At 39.3% G+C, this 15,807-nt stretch overlaps 1 protein-coding gene across 1 annotated transcript in view; it reads left to right on the forward strand.

Moving 5' to 3' along the window:
* Positions 1 to 15,807, forward strand: part of CBL (Cbl proto-oncogene) — an 85,117-nt gene that overhangs the window by 60,479 nt on the left and 8,831 nt on the right. The window contains exons 10-12 of the mRNA XM_059070603.2: positions 5,686 to 5,817; positions 5,904 to 6,284; positions 8,297 to 8,391. Coding sequence (XP_058926586.1) covers positions 5,686 to 5,817; positions 5,904 to 6,284; positions 8,297 to 8,391 — 608 coding nt within the window. The remainder of the gene's footprint in view (positions 1 to 5,685; positions 5,818 to 5,903; positions 6,285 to 8,296; positions 8,392 to 15,807) is intronic.

Here is a 15,807-nt window from a genome sequence, read left to right on the forward strand (position 1 = left end):
AAATACAAGGAGTAACAATAGCTAATATTTATTGAACATTTACTGTGTGAGAAAAAAATGATGCTAAGTACTTTACTTATTTTAACTCATAATCCTATATTGATACATATTCATGTAACCCTATGAGTAGATATTACTGTTATCCTCATTTAGCAGTGGGAGAAACCAAGGCACAGTGAGGTTAGGGAATTGGCCGAAGGTCACACAGCTCGTAAGTCGAACCAGAATCTGTGGCCAGACATTCTGGCTTCAAGGCCCATGCTCTTATTGTCTGTATGCTAGAACTGGGCTCTATTCAGATAGCTTGGTGGAGAAAATGAGGAGTGAGTAAAAGAATTGGACCCATTTTGCTACTGTGAATAGAATATTTTCTCCTTGTCTTTTTTTCTAACAGAGTCTTGGCATTGGAAAGTTAGGTTTGGGCGGGAGAAATGAGGCACTGTTAACAACCAAATAAATGGCAACTACAGTGATTGGAGGGTGATAGGAGGTACCATACAGAAACTAAAACTAGAAAGGTCCTAGTAAAGATGGGAAAGATAAAGGCTAAGAAAGGATGTGAACAAGTTCTGTTACGTCAATGGTAGGGTAAAACAGGGATTTATTGACTAATTAGAAGTAAGGCAGTCATTGAAGATTTTAATAAATATAGGGCAAACAGAGGTTCTAGTATGCTGTCAGTTCTCTAGTTTGGACTGTTATAACTTCATAGGAGGCATTTTTTTGTACAAAAGAAGCTTTCTTTTATACCAGCACCTGACTGCCTGGTACATAGTAGGTGCTCAATAAACATTGAAAGGATGGATTCTGTCTCTTAAATGATTGTATCCAGTGTATCTTTTCCTTTCTGTCCTCATTGCCACTGCCTTATTTCAGGCTCTTATAATCATCTGTTCGCTCCGCTTCCAGAGTCATTCATCTACAGCACATACCTTGACTACCTCATTCCTTTGCCTCACACTCTTTAATGACTTCTCATTACTTAATGGATTAATAAGTCCATTCTCTTTTCTAGGCACTTTGCCCTGGTAATCCTTACCACTTTGTATTTTGTAATCCAGCAAGGCTGAACCACTAAAAATTTCTCCATGCTTTTGTCTTGATAGTTTCTATGTAATTTAGCTCAGTTTTCATTTCCTCGGAAACCTTTCCATACTCTACCCTGTTTCCCCCACCCCCAAGACCCACAAATAATCTAGGTCTGGCCAAGTGTTTCTGGGATGCTATGAATATGTCTGCCATAGAACTTCTCACCTGTAATATTATATTAAAAGTATTTCCTGGGAATTCCCTGGCAGTTCAGTGGTTAGGGCTTCATGCTTCTGCTGCAGGGGGCACCTGTTCGATCCCTTGCCGGGGAGCTAAGATCCTGCGTGCCACGTGGTGTGGCCAAAACAAAAAACAAAAGTATCTGCAGGGGATTGGGTCCTGGAGTCCCAGCAGATAAAAAAAATCTGCAGATGCCCAAGTCCCTTATATAAAATGGCACAGTGCAATGAATACAGTCGGCCTTCCTTACTCATTTGGGTTTGGCAGAATTCAGTTCCTTGCCAGTCGTAGAATTAAGATCCCCGTTTCCTTGCTGGTTGTCAGCTGACAGTATTTTTTAGGGACCAGCTCCATTCTTTGTCTCCTGGACTCCTTTCCTCCTCCTTCAGTCATGAAGGTTCTCAACTTTTAAGGACTCATGTGATTAGATTGGGCCCACTTGGATAATCCAGGATAATTACCCTATCTCAAGATCTATACCCTTAATCACATCAGCAAAGTTCCTTTTGCCAAGTAAGATAACAGATTCTCAGATTCTAGGTTTTAGGGCATGAACATCTTCCTGTGGGAGAGGGGACCATGATCATTATTCTGTCTACTGCAGTCCATATAACAGAATGCTCTGCAGAATGAATTCAGTTTACATATACTTAAGTGGAAAGCTGTCAATGTGCATTAAATTAAAAAAACAGCTGTATATTATATATAATATCACCTTATTTCTGTTAAAATTATTTAGTTGCAAAAGAATTATTTTAACATGCATGGGGGGAAAATTGGATGAATACACATCACATTACTCTTATTTCTGAGGCGACAAGATCAGAGGACTTTCATTTTATGGTATGTTTGAATTTTTCACAGTTAACACATATTACTTTTGCAAGTTGTTTATTGTGCTAGTTAAGTAGCTCTCTTGAGTGCTATATGGAATAAGAAACCTAAGACAAAGGCCCAAAAGGAGATAGTAGTTTTATTTGGGAAGAAAATATATATACAGGTGAAACACTATTTAATACAAGCCAGACAGTGCACATTATTCTAAATTGTTGGGTACACAGTCTAAGTGCTATAGGACTTTAGAGGAAAGAAGAAAATTAAGTTTTTTCTGTAGCTAATATATAAAAATGAGATAAAATTTACTCATTTAAATAAAAATAATAAATGCATACTGTAAAAATTCAAGTAGAAAAAAAACAGCTTCATATATTGTTTTGCACTTGGCTATTCTGTAATTCATTTAGTCTCTTCTTAATGGACATTCCTGTTGTTTCCAGGCTTATACATATGGACATTCTTTTGCAAGTCTGTCTGTAGGGTAAATTTCTAATAGTGGAATTGCTAGATTAGAGTATGTCCATTTAAACTCTTTGAGAGAGGAGAGGGATATAATTAGTGGTGGGGCACATGGGAATTTCAGAAAGCCATGGTGTTTCATTTCTTAGCTGAATGGTAGGATCTACGTGGGTGTTTCATCTTTTATTATTCTTTGTACCTTACAGTTCATTATCTACTTTGTATGAATAAAATACTGGAATAAAAGTATCAACTTTTTTTGGATTGACATTAAAATTTGTTCCTAATTTTTAGTCCTAAAGTCACTCCCAAAGTATATGAGACTATGAGAGTGCCTGTTTCGTCACATCCTAGTAGCTTGTTGTTGCTTTTTGCTGTTTGTTTCGTTTTGATTTGTTTTTAAAATAGTGAATACTTTTTAAAAAAATCCATGTGATCAGTGCACTTGGATTTTTTTTTTTTTAAGTTTAAAAGAATTGCTAGAAGGCTTACAGAAATGTCAGTTCCCTGCTTCTACCCCCTCTAACTCCTGTGTCCCATTTAGGTTTTTCGGTTCTTAAAGCTGTTCCTTAACCATATACTATACTGCTTTCTCTTGATTCTGCAATATTAGTTATCTGTTTAGAAAAGGATTTAAATGTCTTATCTCCCTCCTTCCTACTCCCTATCTCCTGACTATAGTTAATTTGAATGTTTTTTGGTTCTGTCAGTATTTAGTGTTTAAGTGATTTTTGCTCCCTATTGTATCAAGTAATATATATACTATAAGGTGTTGATAATTACTTTTGCTTTCTTTTACAACCTTCTGCTTTTCTGAAATAATTGATTTGCTTTTATTTCCTTAGTGTTCAGTTTGTACCTGTCACTACCACGTCTTACCAAACATCCTCTTGATATGATTTTCTGTGGAGTAAATTCTATTAACATATTAATATAGTAGATATTACGTAATATAGTATACTAATATATGAGAGTCTGCCGTGTTTTGGCTCCAGTCTGGACTGGTTTTTCTCTGGGTGTGCTGCATTCCAGGTCCCCCTGAGGTGTCTCGCCTCACGTCATCGTGGGACTTCATTGCCTCTTCTTTGTGTTGGAGTGCCTATTTCTTAACTCCCATGTTTTTATGTTTCTTGCTTTAACTTCCTTGTTTGGGTGGAGTATGCCCTCAAAATAGCTTTCTGTGAAAAGGTGAGGTGAAATTTCTGAGACGTTTGATATCTTAAAATGTCTCTATTCAACCCTCAAACTGACTAGGTACAGAATTCTAGGTTGAAAAAAAATTCAGCTCTATGAATTGTTACAGCCTCAGTGACTTCTAGTTTCTAGTGTATTTTTGCTCTTTAGTACCCCCTTTCCCTCTATCCTCAGAAGCCTTTAGGATATTTTCCTTATCCTTGATTCCCTGAAAATTTAAGTGTTTTGTTGGTTGGTTGATTGGTTATTAGTTTTCTTTTCTTATTTTGGGCTAGCTATGCAGTGAACGCTTTCTATATGGATATTTATGGCCCTTAGGTCTTAGAAATAGTCTTGTATTATGTCTTTGATAATTTCTTCCCCATATGTGCTTTTATCCTTTTCTGGAACTTTATTGTATGTTGAGATAAAAGAACATCTCATGAGTCAGTTATGATATTGAAACATGAATTGAAGAATATGATTAGCTCAATCGTCTGCCCTTTAGGAATGAGAAGGAGGGATGGATGGTGGGAGGGATCAAAACAGGCAGAGAGGACCTTCCAAATTGAGGAACAACTTGAACAAAGTTAAGGAGGTAGGAATTCCAACACAGGGCGTTATGGAAAATGCTGTTGGTTAGGGAGACCAAATTAGAGAGACCTGAGAAAGCCAGGCAGGAAAGTGACATTTTGTGACATGGGAAAGTGGAAGTTACTGATGGATGGTTTTTGAACTAGTGAGTATTTAAGGATGGTTAAGCTGGTAATGGTGAGCAAAATGATTTGGTGAGATAAGAAACTAGAAGTTGGGAGAATTAGAAGGGGGTTTTAATAAATCAGGTCTGAGGTTGGTAAGGAGAATGAAAAGGAAGATATAGATATGAGATTATTTTATGGAAAAATCAACAAGATACAGTGACTAGATATTGATGATGAAGTGAGAGTTAGTTTGACTAATAACTTTTCACTTCCTTAACCCCTGAGGTGTTTAGCTGCTAATGCTGCATTGACATGGAGTCTGTTCTCTTAAGCATGAGTAAAAGCAAGTAGCTGATGATGCAGCCTTTTTTTCCCTCATTCACCTCCCAGCATTAATGATAGGACTCAGTATGGGGATGGTTGTTTCTCTGTCACGTTACATAACTTCTTGTAATACATATTTGCCTACTTTCCATCTATTTTGCTTTTAGGGAATGCAAATGTGAATTAGTATTTTGTATAAATGCTTGTATATCTCTTGACAGCTTACTTGGACAATCTTATCAGCTACTCGTCACCCTGCTGTAGGCAGGGAAATGGAAAAGGTTATACATTTATTTGTTGCTTTTGATTTGGCACCTCAATTTTTAGAATACAAATTGACAAAAAAAAATTATCCCTTTTAATTACTGAATTGAAATAACATTTCTTTGGAAGAACTAAAGATGCTCTTTAGTAATACCATTGATCATTTTCTCTTATAAATCTGTTTTTTTCTCTTAATCATAATAACCCATGGAGAATTTATTAACTTTGATTTCTTTCCTCATTCTGCCCCTTAATCATTATTTCCCTAGGTGATTTGCTGAGAGGTTAATGTATGCCCCTTTCTTTTAATATGGTTTTCTGTTTTTAATCTTGAAAAGACTTTTTCTTTTTCTGAAGAGGAAAATATGGGAAATTGTAAAGTTTTCTAAAATTATAAGCTAGGAAGCTTTTTATGTAGCACAGCCTTTTCTAGATAGTACATTTTGCCGGTAGCTTGCATTTGCATGTTATTTCTGTGATTGAGAGCGCCCTCTTCTGGTGACTTAGAAATAATTCAGGAAGCGCTACCTTAAGCCAAAGTCAGGCTCATTGGTATATTCTGTGTTCATGTAGTACTTGTGTACATCTTTCGGAGGAGTTGAGAGATGCCGCTCCTCCAGACAAGAATAACCTATTAGGAAATTTTTTTGTGTGTTAGGTGGAACGACCTCCTTCTCCATTCTCCATGGCCCCACAAGCTTCCCTTCCCCCAGTGCCACCACGACTTGACCTTCTACAACAGCGAATATCTATTCCTTCAAGTGCTTCTGGTCTTGGAACTGCTTCTAAGGTAAAGCATTATCCATTTCTGCATTTTCTGATTCTTTGTTGTGGATTAGTGGGGTTTGATTGATTGCTTGCATCATGCTTCCACAGGCTCCTTCTGGCTCCCTTCATAAGGACAAACCATTACCAATACCTCCCACTCTTCGAGATCTTCCACCACCACCCCCTCCAGACCGGCCGTATTCTGGTGGAGCAGAAACCCGGCCTCAGAGACGCCCCTTGCCTTGTACACCAGGCGACTGTCCGTCCAGAGACAAACTGCCCCCTGTCCCCTCTGGCCGCGCTGGAGAAGCGTCATGGCTGCCTCGGCCAATCCCCAAAGTACCAGTAGTTGCCCCAAACCCTAGTGACCCCTGGACAGGGAGAGAATTAACCAACCGGCACTCACTTCCGTTTTCCTTGCCCTCACAAATGGAATCCAGAACCGATGTGCCTAGGCTCGGAAGCACATTCAGTCTGGATACCTCCATGGTGAGTCCTGATTTTGAAACTATTTATCTTAATAACACGCATTCGTGGATGACATTGAATGGGTCAGTTTTGTGGTATGTTTCGTACAGGATTCAGGGATAATATTAATCCCTACCCTCAAGAAGTGTATATGTTAATAGGTTTGTTAATGCAATAAATGTGTTTCTGTGTGTGTATGCCGTGAGTAGTATAAATAGAAAACACTTCAGTTTTAAAGAAAGGAGAGATTATTTCTAGATAGAGCAATCATGAGGGTTTATGGAAAGAGTGGCATCTGAATTTGAAGTATTCTTTCCAAAGTGGATACAGTTTTTAAATAGACCTACAGTGACAGAAATGCTCAAGATGTACTGTGGGATAAGAAGTAGTTTAATTTGAGAGAAACAGAAATTTTGTGTATCGGAGTAGGAAAAAGGGCTAGAAAGGAGCATTGCTGCTAGATTAGAGCAGTTTGTATACCCCCTCCCAAAAGAATTGGAATTTATTTGGTACAAATGAAGAGTACGTGAAGATTAAATTAGTGGAGTGACGTGACCAAAATGATGGCTTAAAGAGAGGAATCTAAAAAAAAAAGAGAGGAATCTAGGAGTAGTACGCAGAATGGATTGGAAAGAGAATAGATTGAAAAAAGGGAGGTTAGCAGTCCATTGGATAAGCATGAGATAATGGGTCCAGAACGGGGGTTGGGAGAGGTATATTCCTTTTGTTGGTTCGTTTATGCACTCAGCAAAAAAGTTTGCCCTCACAAAGTTAACATTCCACCGGGAGGAAAGATGGAAAATAAACAAGATAAGTTACAAAACATGTAAGATAGTGGATGCCGACGAATGCTGTGAAGAAAAATAGGGTAAAAACAAGGTATAGGGAAAGTTGGGATGGGGCAGGTACATGGAGGGATGGGGTACAATTCTGAGCAAAGACCTGGAGTTGTGTGGGGAGTGACCTGGAGCAATGGGGGATGAGGGGGAGGGAAAAGCAAGTGAGTTTGGGAGAGTCTATATGAGGAATAACAAAGGGGTCTCCTATAGCTGGTACTGGGTAAACGAGGGGAAGAATCCTGGTCTAGGAGCAGGAGGGGGAGCCGGTTTAGGTCGAGACTTTAGGGAGCATGAAACAAAGACCCAGAAAGGCTTGAAAGCAGTCAGTGGGTGGAAAAAAGGATGAAAGATCGCATACACACACATATAGACATGCACACACCCCAGAGGTTTTGAACCTGGCTAACTAGCGACAGACATGCTGATTTGAGATGAGCCATTGAAGGAAGAATTAATTGTCCAGTAGGTAGTTAGAAATCCAAGAAAAAGATGGAATTGGAGGGTGAAGTTGAGAAATGCTGTGGTCCTTAAATGAACTATGTCTTTCTTGGTTGAAAGGGAAAGGGGAGGGTGACTTAGCATTTAAGTGGCATTTATGTGATAGGCAGTCTAATTAGTGAGAGTGGATTAGGTTTGACTTTATGGTGGCATCAGTATAGAAAGATGTATAGATTTTTTTTTTTCTTTTTTTTTTTTGTGGTACGCGGGCCTCTCACTGTTGTGGCCTCTCCCGTTGCGGAGCACAGGCTCCAGACGCGCAGGCTCAGCGGTCAGGGCTCACGGGCCCAGCCGCTCCGCGGCATGTGGCATCTTCCCGGACTGGGGCACGAACCCATGTCCCCTGCATCGGCAGTCGGATTCTCAACCACTGTGCCACCAGGGAAGCCCAAAAGATGTATAGATTTGTAAAGCTAGAATGGTATTTGTGCAGACAGCCAGTTTCCTCAAATCTTTCTAGAACCAAAACAACAACAAAAGAAACCCATTTCCTTGGCTCTTTTTAGAACTGTCTCCCTAACCCTTACATTTGAACTTTCAACTATACTTTTGTCACATATAATAATCCTTGAGCATGGCATTGGGGATGAGGTCTGTGTCTGTATGATTGTTCCTGTTATTTTGAATAGATTAAATAAGTAAGAGGAGATACTTAGCTGTATTAAGAAGGTTCTTTTTTAACGCTTTTCTTTCCAGAATATGAATAGCAGCCCATTAACAGGTCCAGAGTGTGAGCATCCCAAAATCAAACCTTCTGTATCTGCCAATGCCATTTATTCTCTGGCTGCCAGGTAAGTTTACTAAAATTATATTTCATACAGGAGAGTTGATAACTTTTAAACAACTTATTTGTAGAAAATTTAGAAAACCCAGAAGAGTATAAAGAAGAAAATTTAAATTAACCTGTATTTCCATTATGTAAAAATTATCATGTTTTGGACTGTTTCTTTCCATTATTTTCTCTGTGTATGTGTACATAGATCAGTCTTGCTGGGGCTCATCAATTTTATTACTCTTTTCGAAGAAGCAATTTTGGTTGGGTTTTGTTTTTTGTTTTTTAAATATTTATTTATTTGGCTGCACTGGGTCTTAGTTGCGGTACATGGGATCTAGTTCCCTGACCAGGGATTGAACCCGGGCCCCGTGCATTAGGAGCATGGAGTCTTAACCACTGGACCACCAGGGAAGTCCCTAAAAGAAATTTTTTTAAAAAGCCAACTGGGGGACTTCCCTGGTGGCGCAGTGGTTGAGAATCCACCTGCCGATGCAGGGGACACGGGTTCGTGCCCCAGTCCGGGAAGATCCCACATGCCGCGGAGCGGCTGGGCCCGTGAGCCATGGCTGCTGAGCCTGCGTGTCCGGAGCCTGTGCTCCGCAAAGGGAGAGACCACAACAGTGAGAGGCCTGCCTACCACAAAAAAAAAAAAAAAAAAAAAAAAGCCAACTGGGACACTTTCGTGATGTGGCCAAAAACAAAAAACAACAACAAAAAGGTCAGCAGCAATCATTTGACCATATATGTGAGGATTTATTGATACTTCTAGGCTTTCCACTCTATTCCATCAGTCTGTGTGTCTGTCTTTATGCCAACACCACACTCTTTTTTTTCTTAATTTATTTTATTTTATTTATTTATTTTTGGCAGCATTGGTTCTTCATTGCTGTGTGCAGGCTTTCTCTAGTTGTGGCGAGTGGGGGCTATTCTTCGTTGTGGTGTGTGGGCTTCTCATTGCGGTGGCTTCTCTTGTTGCGGAGCACGGGCTCTAGAGCGCAGGCTCAGTAGTTGTGGCTCACGGGCTTAGTTGCTCCGCGGCATGTGGCATCTTCCCGGACCAGGGCTCAAACCCGTGTCCCCTGCATTGGCAGGCGATTCTTAACCACTGCACCACCAGGGAAGTCCCTGGACCATTTTTAAAATCTATTGAATTTGTTACAATATTGCTTCTGTTTTATGTTTTGGGGTTTGGTTTTTTTGGCCGTGAGGCACGTGGGATCATAGTTCCCTAACCAGGGATTGAACCCGCACTCACTGCATTGGAAGGCAAAGTCTTACCCACTGGACTGCCAGAGAAGTCCCGAGTTTTCCTATTTGTGCGAAAAATGTTGCTGGGATTTTGATAGGGATTGCATTTAATATGTAGGTCACTTAGGGTAGTACTAACATCTTAACATTATTAAGTCTAACATGGAATGTGTTTCTGTTTATTTGTCTTCTTTAATCTCTTTCATTGGTGTTTTGTAATTTTTATTGTGCAAGTCTTTCACCTCTTTGGTTAAGTTAATTCCTAAGTGTTTTCTTCTTTTTGATGCCATTACGAATGGAATTGTTTTTGAAATTTCGTTTCCAAGTTGTTTATTGTTTATGTATAGAAATGCAACTGATTTTTGTGTGTTGACTTTGTATCGTGCTACCTTGCTGAGTTGATTTATTAGTTCTAACAGCTTTTTTGTTGAGTCTTTAGGGTATTCTACATATTAGATTGCATCATCTGCAAAAATGGAGATAATTTTACTTCTTCCTTTCCAATTTGGATGCCTTTTATTTCATTTTATTGCGTAATTGATTTGGCTAGAACTTCCAGTACTGTGCTGAACAGAAATGGTTAAAGTGGGCATCCTTGCCTTGTTTCCGATCTTACAGGAAAAGCTTTCAGTCTTTCACTGTTGAGTATGGTGTTGGCTATGGGTTTTTCATATATGGCTTTTACTATATTGAGGTACATTCCTTCTATCTATTTTGTTGAGTATTTTTATCGTAAAACGGTGTTAAGTTTTTTCAGATGCTTTTTCTGCATCAATGAGATGATCATGTGGTATTTTTTCCTTTGTTGATGTGGTGTATTATATTGATCAATTTTCATATATTTAACCATTCTTGTAGTCTAGGTATAAATCACACTTGGTCGTTCATTGTATATAATCTTTAATATGCTGCTGAATTCTTTTTGCTAGCATTCTGTTGAGGACTTTTGAATCAGTGTTCATAAGGGATATTGGTCTGTAGTATTCTTTTCTTGTAATGTCTTTGTCTGGCTTTGTATCATGGTTATGCTGGCCTCATGGAATGGGTTAGGAAGTGTACCCTCTTCAATTTTGGAGAAGTTTGAGAAGGTTTGGTATTAGTTTGTCATTAAATGTTTGGTAGAATTCACCAGCGAAGCTGTCAGGTCTAGGGCTTTTTTTGTTGTTGTTGGGAGATTTTTTGATTACTGATTCAGTCTCCTTACTAGTTATAGGTCTATTCAGATTTTTTTTTCTAATTTATTTTATTTGTTTATTTTTGGCTGCGCTGGGTTTCCGTTGCTGTGCACAGGCTTCCTCTAGTTTTGGTGAGCGGGGGCTACTCTTCGTTGCAGTGCGCATGCTTCTCATTGCGGTGGCTTCTCTTGTTGTGGAGCAAGGGCTCTAGGGCTCAGGCTCAGTAGTTGTGGCACACAGGCTTAGTTGCTTCATGGCATGTGGGATCTTCTCAGACCAGGGATCGAACCCGTGTCCCCTGCATTGGCAGGCAGATTCTTAACCACTGTGCCACCAGGGAAGTTCCTATTCAGATTTTCTATTTCTTTATGATTTATTCTTGGTAAGTCTGTGTCTCTAGGAATTTGTGTATCTCATCTAGATTATGTAATTTTTTGGTGTACAGTTATTCGTAACACTCTCTTATCCTTTTTATATATGTATAATCAGTAGTAATGTCCCCACTTTCATTTTGATTTTAGTAATTTGAGTCTTGTCTCTTTTTTCTTAGTCCATCTAGATAAAGTTTGTCGGTTTTGTTGATTTTTTTTTTTTTTTTTTTGCGGTATGCGGGCCTCTCACTGTTGTGGCCTCTCCCGTTGCGGAGCACAGGCTCCGGACGCACAGGCTCAGCGGCCATGGCTCACGGGCTTAGTTGCTCCGCGGCACGTGGGATCTTCCCGGACCAGGGCACGAACCCGTGTCTCCTGCATCGGCAGGCGGATTCTCAACCACTGCGCCACCAGGGAAGCCCTTGTTGATATTTTTGAAGAACCATTTTCTCTTGTTTTTCTGTCCTCTATTTTATTTATCTCTGTTCTGATCTATATTATTTCTTTCCTATTTCTTTTCTAGCCTAGGGTTTGTTGTTTGTTTTTCTGGTTCCTTAAGTTGTAAAGTTAGATTATTGATTTGAGATCTTATTTTTTAATGTAAGCATTTATAGCTATAAATTTCCCCCCTTAGCACTGCTTTTTGCTGCTCCCCATAAGTTTTGGTTTGCTGTGTTTTCATTTTCATTCATCTTTAAATATTTTGTAATATCTCTTGTAATTTCTTATTTGATCCATTGGTTATTGTTTGAAGGTGGGGATAATGAATAATATCCCCCAAAACGAGAAGAAAGTTTGAGACCAAAAAACAAAGCAAGCAACTCCGTAAAGTACAATCATGAAGTTTATTGTGGGTAACTTATATACAGGCAGTATCAGGCAGACTGCTGTCCAGAGGCATGTGCAGCTGTAATACATTTCACTGAAAGGGGTACAGGGGAATTTAGAGGGGCTAAAGCTAAAGATAGAATCTGGTGCTAAAGGAGAAGCATGTCCATGGCAATGGGAACTGGGGGTTTTTCCTCACCCCCAGGGGTCTCATGCCATTATTCCTCACAGACCATTAACCATCTGTGTCAGCAAAAGGAATTCTTCTAGTTTTCATATCAGATGAAGCAAAGGTAAAAGTTGTAGGGAACTTATCTGGCTTGGGTGTATTCCTTGTGAGTAGGCTAAAGATCAGTCACACAGAGGGGAGGGGGTGGGACTGCAGGCCTACCTAAGATGGAGCTCACAAAATGGAGTCAGTGTGGTTTCAGCCACACAGTTATTCAGAAACGTATCATTTAATTTCCACAGTTTTGTGAATTTTCAGTGTCACTTTTGTTATCGATTTTCTAACTTCATCTGTTGTAATCAGAGAAGATACTTCGTATGATACCTATATTTTAAGATCTATTGAGAGTTAATTTGTGGCCTAACATATTGTCTATCTGGAAAGTGTCCCGTGTGTACTTGAGAAGAGTGTGTGTGCTGTTATTTTTGGGTAGAGTTTTTCGTATTTGTCTGTTACATCTGATTGGTTTATTGTATTGTTTAAGTCCTCTGTTTCTTTTTTTTAAAATTTTTTTAATTTTTGGCTATGTGGGTCTTCGTTGCTGCACGCTGATTACTCTAGTTGCGGTGAGTGGGGGCTACTCTTCGCTGCAATGCGCAGGCTTCTCGTTGTGGTGCTTCTATTGTTGCGGAGCATGGGCTCTAGAGTGCAGGCTCAGTAGTTGTGGCACACAGACTTTGTTGCTCCACTGCATGTGGGATCTTCCCTGACCAGGGCTTGAACCTGTGTCCCCTGCATTGGCAGGTGGATTCTTAATCACTGCGCCACCAGGGAAGCCCAAGTCCTCTGTTTCTTTACTTATCTTCTGTCCTCTTGTTCTGTCCATTATTATGAGTGGCGTATTGAAATCTCCAGTTGTTATTGTAGAGCTGTCTGTTTCTCCCTTTAATTCTGTCAGGTTTTACTTCATATATTTTACTGTCATTCAGTGTATAAATGTTTATAATTTTTGAATCTTCTAGTGTATTTAATGTTCTTTGTCTCTTGTAACCTGTTTTGATTTAAAGTCTATTGTGTCTGATATTAGTATAATATCAGAGTCTCTTATAGACAGCATATAATTGGATCGTGTGTTTTAATCCAATCTGCCAGTCTCTGTCTTTTGATTGGAGAGTTTAACTCATTTATATTTAAAGCAATTACTGATAAGGAGAGACTTCTGTCATTGTGCTATTTGGTTTCTGTATGCCCTGTAGTTTTTTGTTACTTATTTCCTGCATTACTGTTTTCTGTGTTTAGTTGGGTTTTTGTGGTGAAATGTTTAAGTTCCTTTCTCATTTCCTTTTGTGTATATTCTATAGATATTTTCTTTGTGGTTAACATAGGGATTACATTTAACATCCCAAAGTTATAACACTGTAATTTGAATTTATACCAGCTTAACTTCAATAGCATACAAAAACTCTTCTCCTTTACAGCTCCACCACACCCATTTTGGTTGTTGGTCACAAGATTACATCTTTATACATTGTGTGCCCCCGGGCTTCCCTGGTGGCGCAATGGTTGAGAGTCCGCCTGTTGATGCAGGGGACACCGGTTCGTGCCCCGGTGCGGGAAGATCCCACATGCCGTGGAGCGGCTGGGCCCGTGAGCCATGGCTGCTGCGCCTGCACGTCCGGAGCCTGTGCTCCGCAACGGGAGAGGCCACAACAGTGAGAGGCCCGCATACCGCAAAAAAACCACAAAAAACAAAAAACAAAAAACATTGTGTGCCCCTAGTTCTTTTAAATGAGTTCATGAACTAGTTCTTTTAAATGCATTATTTTCTTAAATTATGCAAAAAAAGAGATTTGGAGTTACAAACCAAAGTTACAGTAATAGTGGCTTTTACACTTTCCCTTTAAATGTATTGCTGTCTTAAATCATGTGGAAAAAAACAGAAGGTACAGTTACAAACCATTGTTACAGTAGTACTAGCTTTTATAATTGTCCATGTACTTACCCTTATTAAAGTCTTTATTTCTCCATACAGCTTGAAATTACTGTCTAGTGTCTTCATTTCACCAGGCAGGACTCACTTGAGCATTTCTTTCAAGGCAGGTCTAGTGGTCACATACTCCCTCAGCTTTTGTTTATCTGGGAATGTCTTTATTTCTCCCTCACTTTTGAAAGACAGTTTTACCAGATAACAGGTATACCTCAGAGATATTGTGGTTTTAAGTGTGTAGTAACATTATGTCTAAAAATATATATGTACATACCTTAATTTAAAAATACTTTATTGCTAAAAATGCTAGCCGTCACCCAAGCCTTCAGCAAGTCATATTTTTACAGTAGTAAAATCAGAGATCACTGATCACAGATCACTGTAAAAAATATAATAATGAAAAAACTTGAAATATTTTGAGAATTATCAAAGTGTGACACAGAGACTTGAAGTGAGCAAATGCTGTTGGGAAAATGGTGCCAGCAGACTTGCTTGATACAGGGTTGCCACAGATCTTCAATTTGTAAAAAACACCATCTGTGAAGTGCAGTAAAACAAGGTATGCCTGTGTAGGATTCTTGGTTGACAGCTTTTTTTTCTTTTAGCGCTTTGAATATATTGGCCCACTGTCTTCAGGCCTCTAAAATTTCTGATGAGAAGTCTGCCCATAATCTTACTGAGGATCCCTCGTATGTGATGTTTTGCTTCTTTCTTTATCTTTGTCTTTTGAAAATGTGGGTCTCTTTGAGTTCCTTTTCCTTGGAGTCTATTGAACTTCTTGGATGTTTATATTAATCATTTTGGGAAGTTTTTGGCCCTTATTTCTTCAGATATTCTCTGCCCCTTTCTCTTTCTCTCTCCTGGGACTCCCACAATGTATATGTTGGTCCTTTGGTGGTGTTATGTCCAACAGCTCCCTTGGGCTCTGTTCAGTTTTCTTCAATACTTTTTCTTTCTGTTTGTTCCTCAGCCTTGATAATTTTCATTGTTCTGTCTTTCAAGTTCATTGATTCTTTCTTCTCACTGCTCAAATCTGCCTTTGAATCCCTCTAACGATTTACTTTTTTCATTTCACTTGTACTTTTCAGTTCCAGAGTTTCTTTTTTGTTTCTTCTTAGGTTTTCTGTCTCTGTTGATACTTCCATTTTATTCACACATCGTTTTCTTGATTTTCTCCACATCTTCCTTTAAAATCTCATGGAAGTCACTTCAGCCAGAGCAGGAGGGGCTTACAACAATGCTGGGAGGTGCAACAACAGTGGTTGATGCCCCTTTGTCAGCACCTCTGTGAACAGGAGCAGCAATCAGCGATCACAACACAGATTCCCAATATTTGGAGGGCTGAGTCCTTTTTGCCACCCTGGCTCCTGCAAGCTGTGTGCAGGCTGCTCCAGGAACATTTGCACAGCTGCCTGCTATGTGGCAGGGTTGAGAATGGGTAGCTGCCACTATGCTAAGAGCTGAAATTAACGGCAATTTAGCCTCCCAGTCTTCACCTGGAAGTTAACAAGCCTTCAACAGACTCTAGAGTTCCAAAATAGTTACATCAGACAACTTTTACCATCTTCCCAGAATCCTCCTTAAGTATCTGCTTTTTGTTTCATTGCTTTCTCCTCTTTATTTTATTCTTCCAACTTCCTTTAGGTTTTATTTG

Source organism: Kogia breviceps, chromosome 7 (assembly GCF_026419965.1).
Source record: "Kogia breviceps isolate mKogBre1 chromosome 7, mKogBre1 haplotype 1, whole genome shotgun sequence".
NCBI classification, from domain to species: Eukaryota; Metazoa; Chordata; class Mammalia; order Artiodactyla; family Physeteridae; genus Kogia; species Kogia breviceps.